Source organism: Saitoella complicata (genome assembly GCF_001661265.1).
Source record: "Saitoella complicata NRRL Y-17804 unplaced genomic scaffold SAICOscaffold_17, whole genome shotgun sequence".
Classification (NCBI taxonomy): Eukaryota; Fungi; Ascomycota; class Saitoellomycetes; order Saitoellales; family Saitoellaceae; genus Saitoella; species Saitoella complicata.
Window position 1 is genome coordinate 141,989 of NW_017567008.1, and position 24,230 is coordinate 166,218.

Here is a 24,230-nt window from a genome sequence, read left to right on the forward strand (position 1 = left end):
TCCATGGACGCCACCACTACTTTCGTATCTCACAATCCGCCTGTAGAATGTTGCCCTTCCTACGTTCATGTGGATTGGCCCTACCAGGCATGCCGTAGGATCGGTGAATGGCAGTGTGAGGCATTTCAGCACCGTGGATTGGAGACTGTGGCACGAGGAAAGGATTGGGAAAGCTCGTAGCTCGTCTGTTATCGTTACCATTTGAGTCTTTGCCTGAGGTATCTTGAGTATCTATATCCCAAAAGCAATGCCCTGTGCTCAAAGCACCTCGCTAGGATCCAACATTCCAACATCACAGCTCTTCGCCTCGCCATCCAAGATCATCTCCGACAACACCTTCCCCGTCCCCGCCGACAAACTAATACCCCAACAACTATGTCCCGCAGCCACCCACACCCCTTTCCTGCCCGGCACAGCCCCAACCATGGGTCCACCCATGCCGCGCTCCATGACGGGGAGGTAACATGCTTGACACGCGAGAACTTCTCCCTCTTTGAGGCGCGATGACAGCTCACCAGCTTGTTTTACGAGGTCGTCGCAGCGGGATTGAATCACTTCGACCTTGTCGGCCGTCTCAGGGATGGAGGTGAGGTGATCGCCTTCACCACAGACGTAAACTTCATCGGGTCGGGCGTAGAGTTCTGGGGCGACGGTCTTACCCGAGGAAAGCGTCATAGAGGTAAATAGTGCGTGTGCGCTGACAGGTTTCTTTGGGCGGATAGTGATACTGTGGGCGCGGGTTGCGCTGATCGGTGCTTCTTTGAGGATCTTTGGCGTCCATGGACCCGCGGTGACAATAGTTTGTGTGCTGTCGAGGGTTTTCTCTTCATTGGTGTCCTTTGAGACGTATGTCACACTACCATCCTTGACATCCGTGACCTTGCCCATAATGAGCTCAACCCCCTTCTCCCGCGCCAGTCTCATCATCTCATTCGTAAATTTGTATGGATGGACCTGTGCTGTCGTCTCCTCCGTCCCCAACAAACTCGCCTTCTCCAATCCCTTCTCGTTGACCCAATCGAGACCCGGCGGTAGATTCGCGGTTCGTCGGGGTTTAAAGCTGGTAGATATACTCATTGTCGTAAGCGCTCTGTAACCCCACTTCTCGAATCCGCCATGTTCGTCCGCGAGCTGTTTGTGCAGGTTGTAGGACAATTCACCAAGATTCGCCGTAGAAGGGCCATGCCAATCGAGCGCCAATAAACCTCCAGCCTTTCCCGATGCTCCCGCAGCAACTTCAGTCGCCTCGATCACCCTAATCTTGTACTTCGACAGATCGTATTTCGGGTGGCGAGTAAGGTAGTACGCCGTCGTCGCACCGATCACTCCGGCGCCAATGATAGTGATGTTCTCGGTAGACATTGTAATTGATCTATGGGCAAGTGAGCGAGCGAGGATGCTTGCCAGTTTAACGGATCAATGGCGGCAATGGGATGGTCGTGCGTACAAGTTTTAGGATATGTATTGCTGGGGCCGCCTACCGGTATCGCGGGTGCGCAGGGGTGGTGCGGGCTGACGTGTGGTCGTGGGAACAGGAAGATGGGTGGGTGCGGAAGTAGAGCATCCGAGCACCACCTGCAAACGTATCAATAGGTGGGAGGTTTCATTTGAATCTTGTGAACTAGCAATAGTACTACTCAAAATAGTTAAACTGCTTTTGCTACAAGAACAACAAAACGCAGGGATCAGGTCAGCAAAACCAAAGATACAGCACCCGAGTATTCCCAGCTGGTCTCCCACGCTAGTACTGACTGGGCCCTATGATGCTTAACTTAGGAGATCGGACGGGATCCTGTGCTTTCATCATGGTATGGCCGTATCTGGCAATTTGCTTTTTTGAGGTTTATAAAGCACGAATCAGTAAGTTTGAGTACATCAACGGGTGAAGAATGCAAAGGGACCCCACGAGAGTTGTGAACCAAGTCATCTAAGATAATTGGCGAGTGGCAACATTGATGAGCTCGGATCAGGCACCCGCGAATCCCACGGCAGTGCCCATACCGGCGGCGGGATCGAAAAGGGATACGTCATGGTATCCTCGAGCTCGAGCAACGAAGGGAGGTGAGTTTCTGTCAAGCGAGAGCTTCGTGGATGCTCGTTTCAAAACGGCCCGAAAGGGACCTTTGGACGGGATGGGCAACCGAGTTTGAAAGACAAGCCCGGGCGATTGAACGCGGAAGCAAATGCGTGGAAACATTGCCGTACCGCACGCAGTTGCAACAGGCCTGAGCAAGCTGCACGAGCGACGCCAAAGACGAAGAGTAACTGGCAATGTTACAAAGGACAATTTGGCGTTCAAGGTGCGTGTGGCAGGACAGTCTATCGCAGCAGCAAAAACGTGCCAAGCATGACCGAATCTTTACAGGCAAGTACGAAGGATGCTAACCTGCGAATTACCCAGCTCGTACGGTGACGTGAGCGTGAGAACATCAAGTGCTAACGCTCACGTGATAAGAAAGTCTTGGTCTAAAACCGCACAAGAGTTGTGGCAGCGGTTGCAGCGTGAAGGCTCCGAAGAGGACTTGCTAATTAGATCCTTCGTGAGGAAAACAAAAAGATACAGCACCCGAGTATTCCCAGCTGGTCTCCCACGCTAGTACTGACTGGGCCCTATGATGCTTAACTTAGGAGATCGGACGGGATCCTGTGCTTTCATCATGGTATGGCCGTATCTGACATTTTCGCAAACTTATGTTATATAACCAGTGCGCTATGAACCGGTGTCGTTGCACTATGCTATGAAGATCAAACTCCTACCAAAACCGTGGGTATCCAAACATATCAACCCAAACCCCTTACTCAAACTCATCCCAATCATCGTCATCTTCACCTGCGGTGTTCTTCTGACTTGAGAAGCCGAAGATGCTCTTTGGCGTAGCATCTTCTGCAACCTTTGGTCTCTCTACCACTCCGCATCCCACGAATCTCCATTCCAGCGTTGCAGTTGTGAAACCGTCGGTGTTACCGATGTCCTCAAATCCGATAATCCTGTCCTTCACAGTAGCGTCGACGAAGGACAATACACAAGGGAGGACTTGAATCTTGAGCTTGACAACGAGGAAGGGGACTTTCTCGACATCGACTTTGACGAACCGCGTGCCAAGGTGCTTCTTTGCAAGTAATGACAGGTGGGAGTGCATGATATCACATCTTCGGAAATCCTTATGGTAAAAGTGTGCAATCACTCGCTTTTTGGTACTATAGAGACATCAGGTCAGCGTCCTTGAGCAACCAAGAATAAACCCACGTTGTCAATTCCATTAGTGTCTTGTCATCTGTAATATCCTCGTACGCTCCTCCTCCTGCCTCCTTGAACTCTTTCTCTTTCGCGAGCTGCTCAGATAATTGTTGCATGCGTTGCTCTCTGAATCCGTAGTCATTTTCCTCATTCTCAAGTTCCTCGAAAAGGGCGTCCTCGTCAATGTCGCTATCTTGATCATCCCTAGCCTCCCTACCAAGGGAATCAGTGTAGCGGTCGACAAGGTGTGCGACGGAAGCGTGGATCTCGTCCGACATGGCAAAATGAGGTTGAAGGTGACAACGACAGAAGGGAGATTGATGTGAGTGTTGTGATTCCCAGTGATAATAATGGGGTCACTGAGGGCGAGAGCAAATGCTGGAAGTTGTTGTGCTGATCGCAGTGTTTGGTTCGTATACGACGCGTTCTGCAGGTCTTGAAGGTTATCGCAGTGATAGCAGGCTACAATGAAAAAGCTCCTAAGATAAATCAACTGTATCCTAGAGGATATTCATGTTTCTACCTTTCTGATAATGCGCTTGTGGGTCCTTCGGTAACGTAGACACAGTCCTTCGGTAACGTAGACACCCTATTTTTGCCTTCCTCGGCGCACACATAACACCCGGAATCCGACGGTGAACCCCGCACTCTCCGAACGCCATTTACCAGGCCATATACCCCAGATAGCCTCGGAACATTCTTGATAGCATCATCAATCACTCTCGCGATGTTTGCTCGCAGACCGGCAGTTTCTTTTAAGGTCTCTGTTGCGTACAGACCCCTCATTCGCCTTCGACGTTCTCTTGCAACTACCACATCAACACTCCCTTACGATGTCGTTGTCATCGGTGGTGGACACGCCGGATCCGAAGCTTCGGCCGGAGCAGCACGTGCTGGAGCGAGGACCCTCTTGATCACTCAGAAACTCGAGACTATCGGTGAAATGTCGTGCAATCCGTCATTTGGAGGAATTGGCAAGGGCACGCTTGTTCGGGAGGTCGATGCCCTCGATGGAGTGTGCGGCAAAGTTTGTGACAAGGCGGGAGTTCAATTTCGGGTGCTGAATGTGTCGAAGGGACCGGCCGTGTGGGGACCCAGAGCACAGATGGATCGCAAGCTTTACAAGAAGCATATGCAGGAGACGTTGTTTAACTACCCGAATTTGTCGATTATGGCTGGCAGTGTTCATGATATCGTTGTGGAACATGACGCAGCGGCTGAAGGAAGTGAGGATCGGGTACCAGGACAGTATGGAAAGATTACGGGTGTGAAACTGGAAAGCGGCGAGATTATCCCAACATCACATGTCGTGGTTACTACAGGGACGTTTTTGGGAGGTGAGATCCATATCGGCTTGGAGGCGTATCCCGCCGGACGTATCGGCGACGAGGCATCTCTTGGTTTGTCCAAGTCACTGAAGGACGCTGGCTTCGAGCTTGGCCGATTGAAGACCGGCACACCCCCTCGTCTTGACGGAAAGACTATCGACTATACCAACCTTGAACGTCAGGATGGTGACGAACCTCCACGACCTTTCTCTTTCATGAACACAGAAGTCGCCGTTTCCACGGCAGACCAGCTTCCTTGCTGGATGACCAGAACGAATGAAGCAACCCACGAGATCATCCGTAACAACCTTGACAAATCCATCCATATCCGCGAAACCGTCAAGGGTCCTCGATATTGCCCATCCATCGAATCCAAGATCATTCGCTTCGCGTCGAAGGACAGCCACAGAATTTGGCTCGAGCCAGAAGGCTTTGATACTGACGTTGTCTATCCCAATGGTATCTCCATGACCTTGCCAGTCGATATTCAAGAACAAATGCTCCGCACTATTCCTGGTCTCAAGAATGTCACCATGACCCGTCCTGGATACGGTGTCGAGTACGATTATGTCGATCCCCGTGAACTTCGACCAACCCTCGAAACCAAGCGGATTTGTGGGCTATGGCTTGCTGGTCAGATCAACGGTACTACAGGATACGAAGAAGCTGCAGCACAAGGTGTCCTTGCTGGTATCAACGCCGGCCTGGCCGCACAGCACAAAGAGCCCATCACGATCAGTCGTGCCCAGGCTTACATCGGAGTCTTGGTTGATGACCTCGTAACAAAGGGTGTCGAGGAACCATACCGTATGTTCACAAGCCGAAGCGAATTCCGTTTGTCTGTCCGCGCAGACAACGCCGACCTTCGCTTGACGGAGATCGGTAGAGCCGCAGGCGTCGTCAGCGATGAACGATGGGATGTTTATCAGCGCGAAAAAGCTTTGCTGGATTTGGGAATGGCCGCCCTCGAGAAAGAGAAATTGACTCCACAAGAATGGGCCGAGAAGGGCTTCCAGATCGGTCAGGACGGACAGCGCAGGTCTGCTCGCCAGCTCCTGACGGGACCCAAGGTCACCATCGAGGACTTCATCCAGCACATTCCAGTGCTTGCCACCATTGCACCTCACCTGCGTGAACGTCTTGACAGGGAAGCTTCCTACGCTTTTCACATCCGCCGTCAAGAAAAGGATATCAGGTTCATGATGGCATCCGACGAGTCCCTTAAACTTCCCCTCAACCTGGATTACGAGAGCTTGACAGGTTTGAGTGCCGAGGAAAAGCACGTCTTGAGCACGATCAGACCACAAAACTTGGGCATGGCCAAAAGGCTTCAGGGAGTCACGCCGGGTGCGTTGTTGTCTTTACTGAGGTATGTGCAGAAGGAAGGAAGGAAGCCTGCTGAGTTATCCGAAGCAAGTGCTTGAGCAGATGTTTATTATGTTGTGGCATTATTTCCTTGGTTTGAATGGCGGTGCATAGGCGTTATCTGTTATTATTGTCGACAATCACGATGAATATTCACACCTTTGTTTTTGAAGATCATGACCGTGGCCACTTCTAGTACGTCACATACCTCCAGGGATGTTAGATTCTAAGCAATGAATGGAAAAAGCAAAGCGACTCAATTGATCTCTGTTTCACATCTCAAAAACGTTAGGTAACTGAAACGTTCATACCGGCCGAACATCACAAAATAAGAAAACGACACACAAAGAGAGAACGAGCAACATAAAGAACAAAAACAAAGATAGTCCATGCATTAACACCCCACGACCATCATTGGTCTATGAATTAAGCGTCAACCTCCTTGACGTCTTCAGTCTCCGTGAGTTTCTCCGCCACAACTTCGGTTTCTTGATCGTTCTTGTCCGCGGAGGTTTTCTCCCCCTCAACTTTGAGTTCCTCTTCGGTCTCTTCTGGCTTCTCCTCATCCATAATCTCCTCCTCATTGGCGCTCTCGGCCTTCTCTTGGGCCTCAACCTCAACCTCAGGCTCAACCGGCCTCTCGGTCTCCTCAATCTTCTCCCCACCATCCATCTCAACCTCCTCAAAATCATCTCCCTTAATCGCCTTCGCCTCAACAGCATCAACAGAAGTCGCACCCGTCACAGCGGTTGGCTCCGTGGACTCCTGCGAATGCATGCTCAACCCCAACCCGGTCGTAACCGTATCGGTCGTCTCCTGCGCACGTGCCGCAGACTCGGCCTTCGACTCCAGCTTGCTCGCAACAGGAACACCTGCGGACACAGAGGCCGACTCAGCTTCCTCGGAGACGCGGGCGAGTTTATGTCCGATGGCGGGGGAGGCGATGGGGGACATCAGTCGCGGGGCATTTCCATTCGCACCGTTGACAGAAGCACGTTTGTCAGATGATTGCATCGTCCTCCTCTTTTCCCTCCTCCTCAATCGTGCCTTCAATACATCAAAGTAGTGATCCTCGACGTCGAATGCACCCCTCAACCTCAGCTCACCACTTTCCTCCTCGATACTCCACTTTCCTCCATCAAGCTCATCTGCGACACCGGCAAGGAGACTTCCCCAGGAGCGAGCAATGACGTACTTGACATCTTGATCGCGACCGAAGAGGATAATCTGTCCCCAACGACCTGTAGGTCCCGGAGCAAGATCGACACCGATATTGTTACCCTGGAAGTCCTTACCGAGAGGAACCCATCCCGGGTGCGCGTAACGATGCTTGACTGCTCCCTCCGGTCTCGAAGATTGTTTGGCCAAGATAGCCTGAACCTGTGCCGCAGCCTCTCCACCACTCAACAAAGCCTCATCATCCCTCCCAGCAACCGACCGCCATAAATTCCACTCCTCCAAAATCTCTTCACAATCAAGAAGTGTGACGCCAAAGAGAATGCCAGTCGGGTACCCGCCGCGTTCTTGACCGTCGTGAACGTAGAGGGATTCAACGACGTCCCGGGGCAAGGAAACACCGAGCTGTTGCTCGAGCTCTTCGACGTCTGGAACGGTTGCTGGGTATGATAATTGGTCCCATAGTTCGTGGTAGTGTTCTTCTGCCCACCTATCGATTCTCCTCCAGCTTTCACTTACAGGCGGAGGAGGCGGTAAGCCATCCGCTCCGAAATCCTGTAGAGGGATGGCCGTACTCGAACTCTGCGGTGCGAGTTGGGGTCTGGGTGAGTAAGCGATACCCGGCCCGTACGGAGACTGAGGCGGGTACATGCCGGTATTCGCGAATTGAGTTTGTGAAGGTGAATTAAGGTCGTAACTGGAGTAACTCTGCGTCTGTGTAAGAACCTCAGTCGACCGTCCGAAGCCGTTGGAGATGGCATTTAGTTCTGCTGGGTGACCAGGGTCTACTACACCCGAGGCATAAGGTGAACGATGCGTACGAGGATCAGCGTGTCGATTGCTCGTAGAGAGTGACTGGAAAAACGAACTGACTGATGAAAGGAACGGCATTGTCGTGGTCGTCGTCTCGTCGTCGAGGGAGTGAACCTAACCTGACCTTACCAGTGCTTCGTATTGACGAACCCCTGAAAGTGCAATGTTGTGGAATGCACGTGCGAGTGAATTGATTGAGTGATCGAAGTAGATTGCAATTGGTCTCGCGGATAAAACAGCCGAGGAATCCTCCTTGCAATTGAAATGTCCGTCGAATAAGTGAAGGGGTCTGTTGTGGTCGAGCCCTCTCCTGCTGAGCAACCAGCAACGACAACAAGCTAAGGGGGCTTCCCTGCTACTGTAGTCTCACATTTCTACGTCGCCGCAAAAAGCCAAGACTTGATAAATACAATTTTATATGAAACTGAAAAGCATCATCAAGGACTTAACTACGAAAAAACACGACATCCACGACATTAATACGCTTCCCCATTAACATGGGGACGTTGCAACGATCTCATCATCATCAACCGCCTCTTCGAGCGAGCAACACTAAGCAGAGGAAGAGAGAGTCAGATGACCCTGGCCCTCCTCGCAAAGTACATCCCAGCCGAAATAATCAACACCATGAACGCACAAATTCCTCCAAACCACGCAAATGTAGGCTGCTCCATCCCAGGAACATGCACGTTCATACCAAACAAACCCGTAATGATGTTCATCGGCACCAAAATCGTACCAATGACAGTAATGCGGCTAAGCACCACATTGACGCGGTTGTTCGACATGATCGAGTCGACGGAGAGTTGAGCGAGGTAGTTAGAGTGCGAGCGAGAGAGGATCTTCTCGAACTGCGAGAGGGAAGAAAACATCGTGATCAAATGGTCCTGAATATCGCCCAAATAGAGCCCGATCTCGGATTTCGGGGCGACATCCCAGTGTTCGTTACACCTCTTCGCAAACATCTTGATCACATCCGCCTTTCCACCAAGCAACCTTATCAAACCCATGACAACCCTGCGACACTCGCCCATGCGCCTCAGCATCTCATTGTGGTCCTCCGCACGAGCAGTCAAGACAGCGTCCTCGATCAACTCCGTCTCCCTCTCAATCCTTGCCACAAGCGGAGCAAAAGAATCGGTGATGTCGTCAATGAGCGCATACCCAATCCAATCGCTCGAAACACTGATGTAATCCCTCAACTGACGGATACGCCTGCGCACGTTCGCCGGGTGCGGAGAAGGCGAGAAGTGGAAAGAGAGTATTCCATCCCTGAACACAACCAGATAGTGGTTGACGGGCTCGAGATACTCCTCATTGCTCGGATCCGCCTCGAAAGAACGGAAACAGACAAAGTAATAGGACTTGAACAACTCAACCTTCTCACGAGTCTCCTGGGTACGAATATCTTCAGCCGTCAAGGGATGGATACCGAAAGCCTTCGCCAACATCCTCATCTCCGCGTCCGAAGGATTAAGACAATCCAACCACCACGTCCCATTCTGCGCCGAGAACAAATCGCGGAAGGACTGACCCTCCTGCGTCAAATCTCCCATGGTAACGGCATGAATCGTCTCATCCATCTCCGAATTAAAGAACGAGAAACGCTCCGGCTTCTCTTTCTCCCTCTCACCCTCATCTCCACCACGCCTCGCGCGGAACTTCTCACCAAGACCGGAGATACCTCCCATCGTAGTCTCAACCGTGTTCGTCTTCCTTAACTCCGGAAGCGCAGCAGAAGCCTTAGTCATAGCATGATCAATCGCAATCGTCTGCTTCTCCAAGTCAATGTCATCCTCATCCGCAATCGCACTCCCATCCCTTCCATCTCCTCCGTATCCTGCGTATCCACCAGCACCATACGGATACATCCTCGCCCTAAAAGCAGACGAGCTCGAGTACTTCCGGCTATGGCCCTGGCTGGAACCAGCACTCCCGCCCTCCTCACTCATGAAACTCCCGCGACGCGCCCTTTCCTCCTCCACGAACTCCTCGATCTCGTCGAAGTCGATGATACCCGGCGCGGAAGGCTCGTCAGACATCGGGAAACAAACATCCTCTTCGGCGGGTTGAGCAGTGTGGTTAGAGTCAACACGGCTGACCGCATCATCATCCTTCACCAAGGGGAAGGGATCAATGGTACCGGCGCGGGTGCGGCGGTTACCAGAGGGAGTACGGACGAGGTCATTCCTGTTGTTCCAGCTACGACGGGAAGTCGTCGACCCAGAAGACGAAGAAGACCTTCTCCTCTGCGGCCTAACGTCCTGAAAATCAATGATCCTGGACCTGGTAGCCGTACCTCCATTGTTGGGGTCCGAAATCTCCCTCATCGGACTCGGACGAACCTCCATGAAGCGGTCGTTCGTCTCACGTCGCGGACGGGCCGCAGACTGGGGTCCGTCGCGGGAAGAAGGGGGAGGAGAAAGTGCTTCCTCGACGATGATGCGCTCGACGGCGGTATCATCGCTTTTGTTGCTTCGCCTCGCATAGGCCATGGCACTTTCCGCATCTAACCTGGCTTCGTCGACGTCGACGTCAACATTGTCAGTCCCAACACGTTGCGCAAGAACGCGAGGAGACGAAATGGGATGAACAGCCGGAGAAGGCGGAACGAGGCTGTTGGAGCGGCCACGAGGGAGGTTGTGGGGTTGGTTACGGTGATCGAGAAGTTCCTCGGACTGACGACCGACAGGGGAGCCAGGGCTCATGTCGACGGGGGAATCGGTGTCGGACATAATGATATGATGATAATAATCAACAGTTTTTGATGGTTTTTCAGAGTGGACTGGAAGAAGGCAAAAGTTAGCGATCCGATGTCGATCACGAAGTCATGTGCGGCATATATGCCATGTTGCAAAACTCACCTCAACAAAGAACCCAGTAAGATACGATACTTGGAAGTAGTCTTTCTTGAAAGCAAGATAAGATTTCGTTCCTCAGATATCAGTCGAACGTAGTAGTAACGAACAAACAGCAGAACCCAACAGGTTCAACAGACAACAGATGATGACAGTGACAGTTTCAATGAGAATAGCAGACAAAGCCCAATTATGGCGGCTTCTTGACGTCTCCGCTCAAGAAAGGAAGTGGAACCGTCAGAGAGGGAGAGATGAACGGGTGAGCGCGCTGGGTGAAAGCTCGCGTAAAGCCCGCCAACTTTGATGGATGATGTAAGAGAAAAGTAGCGGTTGACGAACCGGGAAGGATATGAACAGAGGTGCAAAGCTTTACGCTCCTTGTGTCCTCTGCGAAAGTGGTTGTGGGGTGAACTGAAAGGTGAAAACTAGATCAAGGGTTGAAGCCTGACGTTGGTGTCTCTGTTCCGCGGTCGGGTGGTGATGTAACCGGGTGGTTGATGGGTGTAAATAACGCGACAACGATGAGTAGACCTCGACTTCCTCTGCTGTTACTCGATTGATTGCACTGCTTTTCCTTCTCGACAATTGGTCAATTGGTCAACAACACCTTTTTTGGGAGGGTGGTGGTTGGGTTATGTACTGTAGAAGACGGCCGCGGCCCAAGAAAAATGGCGCCGCCAACTGACTGCCTTTGTGGTGCGCGCACTAATGACCCTCCCTCCACGGTTAAGCTCAAGCTTGGCAATTTGGCAAGCCAGACTGGAACAGATTGGAGGGTAATGCTAACCGACGCACACCTGAACCTACAGCCTGCATTTACCCGTGTAGCCTGAACGTCGTGCACCACAAGATCAATGGCATCCATCGTAGACACGCTGGTACGGGGGAGCATCGTATGCCATTTTCTTCCTCTTTCTTAAGCCATTCTAATGGGGGGTTGTAGGACTTCCACGGCCAACGCCTCGCGGACACACTCACCCAATCAATCCTAATCATCTCCGCCATCGTCGGCTTCATCGTCGGACTGGCCCTCCAAGACATCAGGTACACCGTCTTCTCTACACTCGTCGGAGCCGGAATCACGGTTCTCATCGTCGTGCCGCCATGGCCCTTCTATAACGCGCACCCGGTGAAGTTCCAGGCGTCACAGAAGAAGGCAGCGGCATTGACAGTTGAGGAGAAGAAGGAGGAGCAGAAGGGCGCCAAGATTGTTTACAAATCATGAGAACGACACTTCTGACAGTATGAATGCAGAGGAGGTCCGCGATAAGACACGCATGCGTGCTATACGCGTCGAAAGGCAGCATATACCACGGGAGAGATGTGGTGTACGATTTTGATACCTAATTATGAGCTTGGCAGTGATAACAAAAACTCAAATTCGTTTGCAAAACATGCTAAGCGTCAATGTCCATTCATCTTCTCACCATAACCACTACACGCATAGCCATCTATAGAAATAACTACACCTCCCAACCCCTATTATAACAACACCATCTAGTTCTTAACAGCATCCCTCATGCTCGCCGAACTCGCACTCATGGGAATGCCCTGCGTAGGCAAGCCCTTCTTATTAGCACTCCCCTGCTGCATCTTCGCAACAGCATAAACAAGACCCGCCGCAAACCCAACAAAAATCGCAGTAACACTTCCAAACGTAACCGGCGCATCAAAGAAGATCAAACCACTCAATGCAACAGGCAACTTGTTCAACGCACCGACCATGGAGTACGTGGTGGAGGAAGTAACACGCACACACCAGGCGGAGGTGTATGAGATACCGACGGAGGTGAGTCCGGAGACGACCATGGCAATGATGAGCGAGTTGCGGGATTCGGCGGGGAAATTACGGGCGAGGTTCTCTGCGCCCCAGTTCTCGAGCGTAAAGGAGCAGATGACGAGGACGGGGATGGACAACAAGTTGTTGTAGTACATCGTGTCGAAATCCTTGAAGTTGGTCAACTTGATGCGCTTGCGCATGCCGAGGACGTAGGTAGCCGAAGAGATACAGTTGATGAGCATCCAGAGGTATCCAGCGTTCAACGTCGACACATCCGACGAGACCACAGCTCCAGATCCGTAGGAGGAGAGCGCAGCGGAGATATCAGCCCAAGCCGCGACGACACTCGACACAACCATCAATCCAAACGAGAAAAGGGTGATGGGGGTGACACTGCCACCGAACCACAGGACCTCTCCATACGCGATCAAGATAATCGTCAAGTTCTTGAAGATGGTGTAGACGGGGATCGAGAGGAACTGGAGCGCCTTGGAACCGGTCCAGATCATGATGACGAGGAGGAGGGAGATGGGGAACCACTTCTTGGCCTCGGTAATAGAGAAGTCGCGGTAGGTAATGATGCCCATAGACTTGCAGACTTGAATTGCGACGACACAAACAATTGACTGTCGTCCATCGCATTAGCCATTTACTCTCCGTGTCAGCCCGCAAGGACGACATACCTGAATACACAACAAAAAGAAGTTCAAATTGAAGTCATACCCACTCAACACATACTTATTCGTAACCGTCATCAAGATACTCGCTCCACAATAACTCAAAATCGGAAACGCAGGAGAATTCAAGAACTGCTCCACGCTGGATGGTTCGTCGCGCTTCGTCGAAACACGCTCATCGTCTTCGGGGACGACGACGCGGTAGTCGCCGCGTTTGTCTGACATCGTTGCTTATTGAAAAGAAAGACGAGACGGTGGAGGGGACGGTTGTGTTTTCGAGGCGGGATAAAGTTGCGGGTTTGGGGTTACTTGGTTGGCGCGCGCCGAGACAGCAGGGGCCTAGGGGCGACGTACAGCGCATTACTTGGCGACTACAGCACTGAAGAGAGGTCAACGTGAAAGGACCGTGATATAATTTGCATATGGAGGAGAGCCGCGCTCGATGGGAAAGGGTAGAGGGCCGCATGGCCCGGACCTCTGCAGACTGGGGAAAAGCCAAAAGATACAGCACCCGAGTATTCCCAGCTGGTCTCCCACGCTAGTACTGACTGGGCCCTATGATGCTTAACTTAGGAGATCGGACGGGATCCTGTGCTTTCATCATGGTATGGCCGTATCTGGCAGTCAACCTTTTGCACTTGTGATGAGCGGCTGCTGGGTTGCGTCCTGAACATACAAGCATGCTATGCTATCCGCACCTTCTTCCCATTACCCTCCCCCTGTACCTCCTCAACCTTCACAATAGGGGCCTGCACAACCTCCTTCTCCCTAATACTCCCCTCCGCAGCCCTTAACGCGATTTCCAACATCTCCCTCTCCCGCCTCTCTTCCTTCACCTTCTCCGAGTCTCCTTCCTCCTTTGTGAACTCATACGTATATCCTGCTCCTGCCGGATCGAAATTCGCTAGTGAAGTAGTGAGAGTTAGTGCTTCTTTGACTGAACGTAACGCGTTTAAAGTGCGAGAGGTGAGGATTGAGTGCAGGGATGGTGCGAGGTAGATATTCCCGTTTGCGCAGAAGTAGAGGTGGAGGGGTGTCGCTGCCGTACGTCTTGTCAGCTCCGTTTACAACAAAAGATGTCACTACGCACCGTGATTTGGACTATGCCGTTCTTGTGCCCGGATAATAAATACGTCAGGCATGTTGTGGTATGCGAGCACGTACTCCAGCCCCCGTAGTTGTTTTAGCATGTTTGTGAATTCTGGGGTGCCCATTGCGTATTGGTGTGGTTGTCCTATCTGCTGTTGTAGTACAACCTGTAGAACTCCATCAGCAATCGTGTCATGAGGTGAGACAGGGTATGGTTCCGTACGTCGTTGTTGCATCCTCTACTCCAAAACACCGATAATTTGAAGTAATCCAACACTGTACGCCAAACGTTAGCAACGTCCATATCTTGTTGCGGATATTGGTGCACCATTGTCGGGTCTCAAACTCCCCCGTCCAAATTGCGGCTGCCGAGTTCGTCAACAATTGCCCGAAGCACATCACAACAGAAGCCACGGCTCACATGTGCAATCCACCCCGGTTCTCTCCATTGAATCGTCGAAAGATCGATCTCCTCTGTCGGCAGTGGTGTATTCTTACTCATTCGTCTATGCCTTTGTATCCCAGTTATTTTATCGAGTTCCGTGTCAGCTCCGCCTACCGTACGTACGTCCCGGAGGTTATCGATAAGCCTAGGCACGGCTGCAAGTAAATGACCAGACCGAGAATGTCACTCTCAATTTCTTTATGAATATGATATAGATGGTAGTTTCTGCTCCTATTTTACTCAGCATTGGGCTCCCTCCCCTCCACCTCAATCATCTCCCCCCTCAACCTCATCTTCTCCATCTCCAAGTCAATCCCCATCCTCACCAACTCCTCCCCAAAGAAATCTCTCTCCCCCTCAACCCTCAACCCCTCAAACCCCATATTCTCCATCTGTACCGGATACCTCCTCAAATGATGAAACTGCACCAGAGCGCGGAGAGCCTGCTCCTGCGGTTGTGCAGTCTCGACTTGTTCATCCACATCGAGCGCCGCAACCCAATCGTCTCGAAGTTCGGGACGACAGTGGAGGTAGATCGAGGTGATGATTCGCATATTTGATTGTCGCCATTTACGGCCGTAGAATGGGACTTGGCATTTCATGACTTTGAGGGTACACACTCTCAACTCCTCATGCGGGATCTTCAACAATTTCCGAAGATTCGCCTATGTGTCAAAACAAATATTAGCCATGAAATAATCGCGTGCCAATAAAATGATACACACCGATGCTTTATACTGCACCATCAACAGATTCCTCGCCGCTTTCCTCTTCACCATCTTCGACATTATCTTCAAATAATTGATCGTAGCGAGAAACACTCTCCACGAATACTCCCCAATCTGAACAGGTGGTTGTGTGTCATGGTCTTGCCTACCGTCATCGGGCATCTCCCAATTACTCGTCGCACCGACGGCGCCAGCGGCTTTCTTGAGGGCTGCACCTGCTGTCGTTCCTTGTGTTCGCTCGGGCGGCTGAGGTTGTGCGGAATGGAGGTTACAGAAACGGAAGAAGCTGTATGGTACTCGTTAGCGGACACTGCTTCACCAAAGCGCACCACATACTTTTGTTCTTTGATCTCAGTCTTCTCGGCTACAGCCGTACTGAGGTCATTCGCGAATATCTTGACCAGGAGCAGCAGGGAATTCGAATCCACCAACAACTGTGCCAAATATTCGAACTTGAACACATGCGATACCCGGAACCATTTCAGCAGTAGCAGTAATGTCGCCGAGATCGTTTTCGCCATGATCTCCCTCGTTCTTCGTTCGTCAATGTCAGTTTCCGATAGGTGTTTCGAATCCGAGCTCAATGATATCAAAATGGGCGACGACTTTGTGTCATCATCGCTGCTGTCAATGTTCGTCGTAGCCAGAAGCACCTTCAGCAAAACGACGACAAATGACTGCAGCTCCGGCAACGTACTATTCTGTAAGACTGTCGTCAGCAACCAACCATCAGGAGAATAGTCACCAGACAAAGTCTTACATAAACCTCCTCAATCCTCCTCAACCTCCGTTCCTCCTCATTATCAGATTCAACCTCATCCGTATCATCATCATCGTAAACCCACCCCCTCTCCCTCCTCTCAAACTCCTCTTTCTCCCTCCACATCTGCCAAACACCTAACGCCGTCCGCGTCCTACTAGCGTAAATCTCACTTGCCTCCCTCACACTCTCCGGGACCGACTCCTCCAACCCCAAGCCCGCGGGATACTGGAACGGCATATTCGCCGGAGTCTGGAAGATTGAGCGGGGAAGTTTGGGAGAGGGTCTGGGTGAGGGTGGGGGTGAGGGGGCGGGGGTTGCGAGGAGGGGGTTTTGGGCGTTGGGGTGGGGGTTTGTGGCGGCGTTGACGGCGGCGGTGATGGGGGACACTTCTTCGGGTTCGGCGTGGATGGCGAGGGAGGCGGGGAAGAGTGAGGTTGCGTCTGGGTCGAGGCGTAGGAGTGGTTCAGGTGGCTCGTACGCGGGGAATTTGGCGATGATTTCTTGTCGAAATGCGTTGTAGTCCAATGGACTTGCCACGATTGTCGAGTGGTCCATTTCCTCAGGCAACCCCATGCGCTTCCGTGCCCATATTTTTGTTTTCGCGAGGTCTTTCCGTCCGCCGAAGACCGTGAGGATGACTTTCCAGAAGAAGGACAGCAGTTGTCGGATTGGGCAGTTTTCAGGGTTGCGATATCGGAATTTGCCGAGTTCGGTGATGAGGAAGGATACTGGGTTTGGTGATAGTGAAGACATTTGAGATCGGAACCCGTTGTCCGTGCGGAAGATCTCGGTGAGGAAGTAGAGGACTGTGAGCGCGTTGGTGAGTTCCGCCCGTGTAACTTCGATATCCACAGCAGTAGTTCCTTCTTCTCTGTACGGTGTTGTCAGCCTGGACGCCGGATGCGGTCTGCAACAATCTACCTTTCGTCATACACCTTGCATGAATGCAATAGCGAACCCCACATGGTATCCAGTGCTCCACATGATCGTACCAATTTCGCATTCTCGAAAATCCAATGCAGTTGGTGCTCGGTGGAAACTGTTTCTTTGAAGATACCCTGGCAAATGTAGACCAGGCAGGTACCTGCCCTCAGGCGTTCTGTCGCATTGTCCGTGTCGAACTTCCCTAACTGCGTTTCGACGAATGATTTGCGGGCGTCAGAAGAGGCTTTGAGCCAGGCTACATCGCACATACGTCAATATATTTCCAAATTCGAACAAGAGCGTAGCATACAGCCAGTAAATGTCTTCTCAAACACCTGAGCTCCATTTAACAGGTACTGGTTCTCCGCATACACGAACCACTCCTCGAGCTCAGCTTTGATATTGTCCGTATCGGCATACTCAAACGCATACTCCGGCACCTTCGCCTTTGGCATATGGCTCACCAACGCCTATAATCCACAGTATCAGCATATGCAATGGCTCCCATAAGGACAAGACAACGTACCTTCAGCTGAGCAAGCGTGAGGGAGTCAGGGGGAATCCCATCCACCGCTGACTCACCCTGTGCATCATCCTCTTTCGTCTCCTCCGGTTCCTTTGAGAAGAATGAAGGCAGAGGCATCTTAAATCAAACAGTGCACTCGTTCGATTGACGGAAGTTGGAGGTTAGGAGCAGCTGTCGTATATCATGCAGTCTGCAGGGCGTGCATCACCCGGTGCACCCGCTGCACCCCGGATCCAGCATTCAGCCAGACCGCAAGAGCAACCTGAATGGCGAATGAAGGGAGGAAGCCGGGATTGCCGGTGGAGGTGAATGCTAAGTTCTTTTCATGTTTGTTATGGGAATTGACCATGTCTAATTCAGGTCGAGCTCATTCTGAATGACAAGACAAGTCGGACCGGACGGCCGTGGAGGAACAATCTCGCCGTCGCATCCCTGAAGTACCCCTACCTATTCATCGGTACGAACATTCCACATCTCCAATTGGCTCTTATCTGACTATACGCAGGCTACGACGACCTCATCCATGTCTACCCCTCCCTCGGCCCCTTCACTGAGCCTTTATACATCCTCGAAAACCCCAACCACGACCCGCGTGCACGCGGCCACATCGTTTCAGAGCACCCCCGCACCTTCAACGTCCTCGAACTCGGCCTCATGGGCTCGGATGAAGTACTCGCTGCCGCTGATGATTCAGGACATGTATGCGTCTTCTTCACCGGCAACTTCACCCGTTCACCCCTTCACTTCAAAGTTGGAAAATCCGCGTGGAGTATTAGCTTTGCGGGCGAGAGGCGGTTGATGGCGGTTAGCAGTAACGAGCATGTTGTCACGGTGTTTTATTTGGGGGTTGGGGTGTATGACTTCCCCATCGAAGCCAAGGAGGTTCGGAATGGAATCGAAGTCATGGTGCTCGAAGGCCACGACAACAATATCCCCGACTGCGCATTCAACCGGGACGGTTCCCGATTACTGACGGCTTGTATCGACGGTACAGTGTTCTGGTGGAACATCGACGACGGAACAGGATGGCTCGAATACGACGCCGGCGAACACGAGGAAACACCCTCATGGTCCGTAACCTGGCTCAGCACCAAAGATTTTCAATGGATGGGCACAGGCCGTGGCGGAACACCTGACGAACGATCAAAACCTGATCCATTCCTCTCAGATACCGGAACGGCGCTCGTGGGTAATCTGCATGAGCACCAACTATGGATGCACCCCGACCCTGACGCTTCTCTCTTCGGTGTCGAGGGGCCGGGGAGTCGGTTTTGTTACTGTGGGCGATCGAACGGCGGGATTCTCATTGAGTGCGATGGGAGTCAGTGCAAATATTCTGCTTTTCACCTTGGATGTGTGGGGTTGAAGATGGTCCCCCGCGGAAGCTGGTATTGTCGCGATTGTGTCGAAACCATCTCCGACGAAACTTTCAAACTCTTCATCAAAAACAGCTACCACACCACATCCTCCTCGGACGACGACGACCATATCCGCGCGGACCTCGTCCCACAACTCCTCGACGCAGAATTCTTCCTCGGAACCACAGACACGGACGTCTTCCTCGCCTCCCTCGATACCGATGCGCTCGGACTTCCGAAGATACACGCAGCCATCCGCGACGTCTTCGAACAACCCTCCATCTCCCTTTCCATACTACTTCGGCGCATGAATATGACCTCCGTCATCCCGGAATTGAATTTGGCTGTCGTCGGAACACAGATGGGTGAAGTCTGCCTCGTCCGTCTCGTGTGGTACGGGGATACACGAAACCCAACATTTGCGTTGAAGCCAGAATGCATATTACCGAAAGCCGAGGATAGACCGGTGGGTATGCGTGCGGGAACGAGAAGGGTGGATGGGACGACGATGTTGATGGGGGTGGGCGTGCAGCCGTGTTCTGTTGACGATCGGGAGGATGCTGCCAGTGTTGAAAGGAGGAGATGGAGGGTCTTCATGGTCTACTTCGATCATGTCAAGATCTACCAGGTTGGGAGGAGGATGGATGCGATGGATGGCATCAGCGTGGAGGAAGTCATAGTATGAGGGATGAGTAGTGGGGCGGTGAGCAGCGAGCTGATTCTATACCAAGTATACCTAAAGCAAACAATGATTTCTAGATCTTAACAACCCTAATGCCAACGATCCCCATGCTAGGACGACCGTTCAGCCACCTCCCTCGAGATGCCTGTCCCACCGGCGAGTAGGAGTTTTGTCCCAATCGCTCCCTGTCTGCTTCTGCGGTGCGAGTCAGACTCTGACTTGGAAACCCACAAATTGCATCCAAGCATCATCCTCCTGTCGCAAGGGCAGAACTAGGGAAGGTCCGCAATGCAATTGAAGTCGTCGAGCTACCAAAACAACTTCAAGCAAAGCTCCTCTTTGCTGATGCGAGGCGAGTCAGACTCAGCAAGGAGACCAATCAGTGTCACCACTGAGAATCTCCGAGCGTCATCCTTCTGTCGCAAGGGCAGGCTGAGGGAAGGGGCCACACTTGGTGTGGTTGGTTGAGGTGAGAAAGCTCGCAGGTCGTCTGTCGCCCTCTTAGAAAATCATTCTAAGCTAATGAAACTAATGGCAGTGGGGAAAATTTGATTGGCGGCGCTGGTGCTGCGGTATTCTCCCACGGTATGCAGTCGAGACGGATCCGGTACTGGTGATCATGATCTCAAGAGCGCGCGCGAGGACGAGCTGGCCAACGTTAACAAATCTCGAGGTATCAATGTTATGCAACCTATTCCATACCATCTTCTCCATTCAGTATCATCCTACACCCCTGCGGTTTTATTCATCCCTCGTTAACTTCACTTCTTTTCCTCCTCCTTTGTCGCAGCATCTCCTTCCCGCGGCAAGATCCGCACAGCATCATTCGAGAAGACATAGGACAAGCCAGACCAGACAGTAGTAGACGCAACAGTATATCTATTGTCCAAATTAGCATATTGAGCATGTCAGGAGGCGGGGTGAAACTGACTGGAAAGCCATCATGGCGAGACTGACGTCCATCATGATCAGTGGCTCAGCCATGGTCGCACCGATGAGGCCAAGTTGAAGAGCGGTGTTAACCTGTTAGCAGTAGTTAAACCACCTGTTTGAAAACGAAGCGTCGTGTATTGCTCACCTTGCTAATCGTTGTAGGCCGCACTTCAGCACTGGGAAGGGAAAAATCCCAGTATCGGGTCATGGTCTTCGGTGGTGGTAATGAGATCCACCGGTAGTAAAGTGCCGAAATTGCAAGACCCACATCACGGCCAAGGATGATAACTGCAAGCCATACTGTACGTCGACGTCCATTAGTTCGAACTCCGACAACATGCAGACGATAATTATACCTGGCAAAGCTCCCTTCATCGCCAACGTCACCGTCAAGATCGTCATCAACAGCTTGTCCGCCATCGGGTCAATCACAGTCCCGACAACACTCTTCATATTAAACTTTCGCGCGATCCAGCCATCCACTAAATCTGTGATTCCAGCATACGCGAATAAACCAAAAGCGGCTCTAGGGTAGTCATTTAGCACAAGCCAGCCTACGGCAGGCGCGGCGACGAGTCGAGTGAAGGTAAGGATGTTGGGAATTGTATAGATGTTTTCGCGTTTTGTTCCTTGCTTTGTTACTGCGGCGACTTCTTTGGTTTTTTCGATGACGGCTTTTAGAGGTGATCGTGGTTTTTCTTCGTTCCGTGGTGCGGTAGAGGAGAAACTCCGGCATGATAATACTATTCTCGACGGCAGAAATTGTGAAGAAGTCGATAGAATACCAGATCGGCTAAGGCACGGATGTTAATATCTACATGACGTAGAAGAAGAAGGCATTCTCACGAAGTCGTACACAGCCTCAGCACTGGTCCCGACGCAAAGGACCTCGCCAATGGCAATGGCACCCGGCACTGCCTTGAAGCAATTGAGATGCTTGATCGTATTGACAATGCTACGGACTGCATCTTTGACCTTTTTGGGAAACTGTACTTACCGGTATGTCCCAGCTTTCTGGGGTTGGGCCTTGCATGAGGAGTGCATGGCGGGTGTCCGTGCTCCCAACTCAAATATGGATTTCCCAGGATTCAAAATTCAGCTTTTGATGCTTTCTTGACTGCCATAGCTGCCATGTTACATCTCAAACCTTGGAACTTCATGGCGTCCAGATCGATCGAGATTGGGTCCTTCAGAAATGCCGGCAAATTCGAATTAATATTCTCGGTACCGGTCCTCCATGACCGGTCCGTAACCGGAGCCAAGGGACGTTGAAGGCTTTATCAGTTGCATGGCTGTTTAGATATCAGACGTCGAAATGGAGTCTTACGAATGGGCCGAATGTCTATTGAAGCTTCGGCTGGCACACGATACACAAGCTTAAGCCAAAAGGCCTTAAGTTTCGAAGTCAAAAGCTCGGGCTGGAACATGGGGATGAATGCGGATACGAGAAGGGCAATCTCCCCATACGCGCTTAATGCTTGGCCATTGGAGACTGCCCTTCATTTGCATGTATTTTGGCACGAGCCGGGACTGTGACGCGGCCGCTGGACTCGGTCTCGTACCGTACCGTGGCATGGCGGCTTCTAGCGATGGCTGGAAACCCGTTGTCCCGGGATTCCGCATATCCGCCGCAGTTAGGTGTGGGTGTTGCCAAGCTCCAGAAGTCGCGGATGTATCATATACCATGCTCGAGCTACAAGCCCGCACATCAAATCAACGGCGAATTCTTGCTGGTGAAGCGTCAGCACGTGTCCCGTCTAATTTCCTACTCGTGGCCGAGACTGCGACCCAGCAGAGCAGCTGCTGAGCTTGCGGACCGAAGTAGCGAAGGGGAATTCAGAAAGTCCTGTCATGAGCTCAAGCTTTATGCAATATGTGCGAATGTGGGGAGCTGCCAGTTGCGTTGGTGACGGAGAGCATATGCTTCCCCCGGTCCGTTGATCTTTCCGGCAATGCTGTTTGTTGATTGGCGGAAATAAGGTTTCATCATCCCCTGCTACAGCTACAGGCCCGTAGCCGCCCTTCACCACATCTTGCATGAGGGGGTCGGCTGACCTAAGCCTGGACTCAGTCTTCTGGTCGATTGCAGCTTCGGCGGATTAGTTTTCTTAAAGGTTGGGTCGTGCGCAGGCAGCAAACAAACAAACTTTCGGAGCACATAGCGACTGGTCGCTTGGGTAAGGCACCGCTTCCTTTTCTTTTACGTTCAGCTTCCAGGTCCAGATCTGGCGAGGAGCCCTCCGACGTTTACCGGCACAGGGACGCAATCGGATTCTGACTCAGCTGAGCACACCGGATCATCACCGCCGTGCTCAGCCTTTACGAGTATTTCTTTCGGCTTCGCTGGTACGATCGCCAAGAGACCTTCTATTGTTTTGTTTGGATGTTATTTCTTGAGACGCTCTCTTCTCAACGTCATTGCATCACTTTACAACTTCGTCGAAAGACTGGTGCTTCTTTTTGTTCGCGATGAGCCTTCACCCTACCTTCTTCGGCCACGTACATACCACCCAGGACGCTCTCCTCATCTTCGAAGCCTGCCGCCGCGACATTGTTAAGCCCATTACAAGACGACCACACGACCGTGAGAGAGAGCAGGCGATCCGGTCAGGCTGCATCTTTGTGTTCAATGAGATACAGAGTGGGATCAAGAGGTGGACTGACGGCGTGGCGTGGAGCCCTAGCAGAATTATGGGAAATTTTCTGCTGTATCGGGAGTTGGAGAGACGATTTGCCCCAGGAGAGAGGAAGAGGCAGATTAAGCCAAGTAGACCAAAGCCAGGTCGTACGACAACGACGCTCGTCACGCCGGAGAGGAGCTCAAGGGGTGAAGGATCTGGGTCCCACCATCGTCGCAGTGCGTCCGTTGGGAGCCCTCCTTTGGGTACAGCTGCCCCTTATCGGTATACGTCTCCCGGTCCATCCTCAGAGCTCGATTTCCCTGAACTTGACACTGACCGCGCTCTGGTGGGATCACTCACTGATACATATGGATTCAAGGAAGGCGGATTGATCAAGAAGACGATGTCCTTGATTGTTGATGGCCAGCCGCACCATCTGATCTCGTATTATACAGCGGAAGATGTGAAAGACGGCGTTCTGGCCACGCCGAGTAAGTCGGCAATGTTCGCCGGTGTTCAGATCCCCGCAGACCTCGTTATGCAGCAGAATTTCCGCGTACCGCCTGTTTTGGACGATAAAGCTACGGCTTTCGATATGGTCCGCCCGTCAGCGCAAGAAGAAGCGCCATCCCCGGCACCAATCGTACGCTCTCAGGCTGTTCAGGGGATGAATACCCCATTCCGGGCTCAGACATTCCCTGGCCACTCCCGTACGCGTTCGCTAATGTCAACACTTCGAGGTGGTGGCGTTACATCACCGACCTCGGATCTGGCATCGCCAACACCGTCACCAAGGAGATCGAAGTTTTCTCAGATACCAGACATGTCACTTGGTAGCAGTCCCGGTTCATCAGCCTTACCGTCACCAACGCAAGCTACGCCTTACGACCGTCCATCTCCCGTAGGTTCGGGGTTCTTCTCGTCGA

The 24,230-nt window shown here is 52.0% G+C and overlaps 12 protein-coding genes across 12 annotated transcripts; 4 read left to right on the plus strand and 8 right to left on the minus strand.

The window, feature by feature from the left end:
- Positions 1–258: 258 nt before the first annotated feature.
- Positions 259–1,362, minus strand: SAICODRAFT_36011 (FAD dependent oxidoreductase; the record flags this gene model as incomplete). Its single annotated transcript, XM_019168465.1, has 1 exon — positions 259–1,362. One exon carries the CDS (start codon positions 1,360–1,362, stop codon positions 259–261), a length of 1,104 nt encoding a protein of 367 aa, XP_019023024.1.
- Positions 1,363–2,693: 1,331 nt separating this feature from the next.
- SAICODRAFT_82289 (thioredoxin-like protein) lies at positions 2,694–3,639 on the minus strand. Its single transcript, XM_019171272.1, has 2 exons — positions 3,248–3,639; positions 2,694–3,198 (listed from the first exon to the last, which is right to left on the minus strand). Exons 1-2 carry the CDS (start codon positions 3,514–3,516, stop codon positions 2,796–2,798), a joined length of 672 nt encoding a protein of 223 aa, XP_019023025.1. The 5' UTR covers positions 3,517–3,639; the 3' UTR covers positions 2,694–2,795.
- Positions 3,640–3,946: 307 nt separating this feature from the next.
- SAICODRAFT_94495 (GIDA-domain-containing protein) lies at positions 3,947–6,039 on the plus strand. Its single transcript, XM_019171938.1, has one exon. The coding sequence runs from the start codon at positions 3,966–3,968 to the stop codon at positions 5,988–5,990; it is 2,025 nt and encodes a 674-aa protein (XP_019023026.1). The 5' UTR covers positions 3,947–3,965; the 3' UTR covers positions 5,991–6,039.
- An 894-nt stretch (positions 6,040–6,933) lies between these two features.
- On the minus strand, positions 6,934–7,758 carry SAICODRAFT_58924 (cell wall assembly and cell proliferation coordinating protein; the record flags this gene model as incomplete). The annotated part of the gene is made up of 1 exon (XM_019169639.1): positions 6,934–7,758. A coding segment is annotated over one exon (825 nt), but the record flags the coding sequence as incomplete, so codon positions are not given.
- Positions 7,759–8,492: 734 nt separating this feature from the next.
- On the minus strand, positions 8,493–10,655 carry SAICODRAFT_36015 (cora-domain-containing protein; the record flags this gene model as incomplete). Its single annotated transcript, XM_019168466.1, has 2 exons — positions 8,493–9,559; positions 9,590–10,655. The coding sequence occupies 2 exons, from the start codon at positions 10,653–10,655 to the stop codon at positions 8,493–8,495; spliced, it is 2,133 nt and encodes a 710-aa protein (XP_019023028.1).
- Positions 10,656–11,605: 950 nt separating this feature from the next.
- On the plus strand, positions 11,606–12,044 carry SAICODRAFT_94502 (microsomal signal peptidase 12kDa subunit). The gene is made up of 2 exons (XM_019171939.1): positions 11,606–11,671; positions 11,722–12,044. The coding sequence occupies exons 1-2, from the start codon at positions 11,633–11,635 to the stop codon at positions 12,001–12,003; spliced, it is 321 nt and encodes a 106-aa protein (XP_019023029.1). The 5' UTR covers positions 11,606–11,632; the 3' UTR covers positions 12,004–12,044.
- A 168-nt stretch (positions 12,045–12,212) lies between these two features.
- On the minus strand, positions 12,213–13,527 carry SAICODRAFT_72206 (UDP-galactose transporter). Its single transcript, XM_019170743.1, has 2 exons — positions 13,242–13,527; positions 12,213–13,184 (listed from the first exon to the last, which is right to left on the minus strand). The coding sequence occupies exons 1-2, from the start codon at positions 13,458–13,460 to the stop codon at positions 12,276–12,278; spliced, it is 1,128 nt and encodes a 375-aa protein (XP_019023030.1). The 5' UTR covers positions 13,461–13,527; the 3' UTR covers positions 12,213–12,275.
- A 270-nt stretch (positions 13,528–13,797) lies between these two features.
- On the minus strand, positions 13,798–14,884 carry SAICODRAFT_20237 (MED6-domain-containing protein). The gene is made up of 5 exons (XM_019166229.1): positions 14,746–14,884; positions 14,653–14,689; positions 14,548–14,600; positions 14,326–14,491; positions 13,798–14,274 (listed from the first exon to the last, which is right to left on the minus strand). Exons 1-5 carry the CDS (start codon positions 14,824–14,826, stop codon positions 13,919–13,921), a joined length of 693 nt encoding a protein of 230 aa, XP_019023031.1. The 5' UTR covers positions 14,827–14,884; the 3' UTR covers positions 13,798–13,918.
- Positions 14,885–15,005: 121 nt separating this feature from the next.
- On the minus strand, positions 15,006–17,856 carry SAICODRAFT_20238 (N1221-domain-containing protein; the record flags this gene model as incomplete). The annotated part of the gene is made up of 7 exons (XM_019166230.1): positions 17,711–17,856; positions 17,495–17,654; positions 17,182–17,440; positions 16,258–17,131; positions 15,834–16,198; positions 15,495–15,783; positions 15,006–15,434 (listed from the first exon to the last, which is right to left on the minus strand). The coding sequence occupies exons 1-7, from the start codon at positions 17,825–17,827 to the stop codon at positions 15,006–15,008; spliced, it is 2,493 nt and encodes an 830-aa protein (XP_019023032.1). The 5' UTR covers positions 17,828–17,856.
- A 105-nt stretch (positions 17,857–17,961) lies between these two features.
- SAICODRAFT_140107 (uncharacterized protein) lies at positions 17,962–20,061 on the plus strand. Its single transcript, XM_019165488.1, has 3 exons — positions 17,962–18,015; positions 18,071–18,167; positions 18,216–20,061. The coding sequence occupies exons 1-3, from the start codon at positions 17,977–17,979 to the stop codon at positions 19,751–19,753; spliced, it is 1,674 nt and encodes a 557-aa protein (XP_019023033.1). The 5' UTR covers positions 17,962–17,976; the 3' UTR covers positions 19,754–20,061.
- Positions 20,062–20,511: 450 nt separating this feature from the next.
- On the minus strand, positions 20,512–21,419 carry SAICODRAFT_36020 (CDP-diacylglycerol--glycerol-3-phosphate 3-phosphatidyltransferase; the record flags this gene model as incomplete). The annotated part of the gene is made up of 5 exons (XM_019168467.1): positions 20,512–20,629; positions 20,682–20,773; positions 20,829–20,983; positions 21,040–21,312; positions 21,356–21,419. The coding sequence occupies 5 exons, from the start codon at positions 21,417–21,419 to the stop codon at positions 20,512–20,514; spliced, it is 702 nt and encodes a 233-aa protein (XP_019023034.1).
- A 1,733-nt stretch (positions 21,420–23,152) lies between these two features.
- SAICODRAFT_58866 (uncharacterized protein) lies at positions 23,153–23,878 on the plus strand (the record flags this gene model as incomplete). The annotated part of the gene is made up of 2 exons (XM_019169635.1): positions 23,153–23,468; positions 23,613–23,878. Coding segments are annotated over 2 exons (582 nt in total), but the record flags the coding sequence as incomplete, so codon positions are not given.
- Positions 23,879–24,230: the final 352 nt, after the last annotated feature.

Excerpts from the sequence above, each read along its gene's own strand:
- SAICODRAFT_82289 (XM_019171272.1), bottom strand. The coding sequence starts at position 3,516 with ATGTCGGACGAGATCCACGCTTCCGTCGCACACCTTGTCGACCGCTAC. Across the intron at positions 3,199-3,247 it reads ACACTAATGGAATTGACAAC|TACCAAAAAGCGAGTGATTG; the intron begins GTGGGTTTATTC and ends ATGTCTCTATAG.
- SAICODRAFT_140107 (XM_019165488.1), top strand. The coding sequence starts at position 17,977 with ATGGCGAATGAAGGGAGGAAGCCGGGATTGCCGGTGGAG. Across the intron at positions 18,016-18,070 it reads AGCCGGGATTGCCGGTGGAG|GTCGAGCTCATTCTGAATGA; the intron begins GTGAATGCTAAG and ends TGTCTAATTCAG. Across the intron at positions 18,168-18,215 it reads GTACCCCTACCTATTCATCG|GCTACGACGACCTCATCCAT; the intron begins GTACGAACATTC and ends GACTATACGCAG.
- SAICODRAFT_20237 (XM_019166229.1), bottom strand. The coding sequence starts at position 14,826 with ATGAGTAAGAATACACCACTGCCGACAGAGGAGATCGATCTTTCGACG. Across the intron at positions 14,690-14,745 it reads AACCGGGGTGGATTGCACAT|CCGCAATTTGGACGGGGGAG; the intron begins GTGAGCCGTGGC and ends CGAACTCGGCAG. Across the intron at positions 14,601-14,652 it reads GAGTTTGAGACCCGACAATG|TGTTGGATTACTTCAAATTA; the intron begins GTGCACCAATAT and ends TTTGGCGTACAG.
- SAICODRAFT_94495 (XM_019171938.1), top strand. The coding sequence starts at position 3,966 with ATGTTTGCTCGCAGACCGGCAGTTTCTTTTAAGGTCTCTGTTGCGTAC.
- SAICODRAFT_72206 (XM_019170743.1), bottom strand. The coding sequence starts at position 13,460 with ATGTCAGACAAACGCGGCGACTACCGCGTCGTCGTCCCCGAAGACGAT. Across the intron at positions 13,185-13,241 it reads TCTTTTTGTTGTGTATTCAG|TCAATTGTTTGTGTCGTCGC; the intron begins GTATGTCGTCCT and ends GATGGACGACAG.
- SAICODRAFT_94502 (XM_019171939.1), top strand. The coding sequence starts at position 11,633 with ATGGCATCCATCGTAGACACGCTGGTACGGGGGAGCATC. Across the intron at positions 11,672-11,721 it reads CGCTGGTACGGGGGAGCATC|GACTTCCACGGCCAACGCCT; the intron begins GTATGCCATTTT and ends GGGGGGTTGTAG.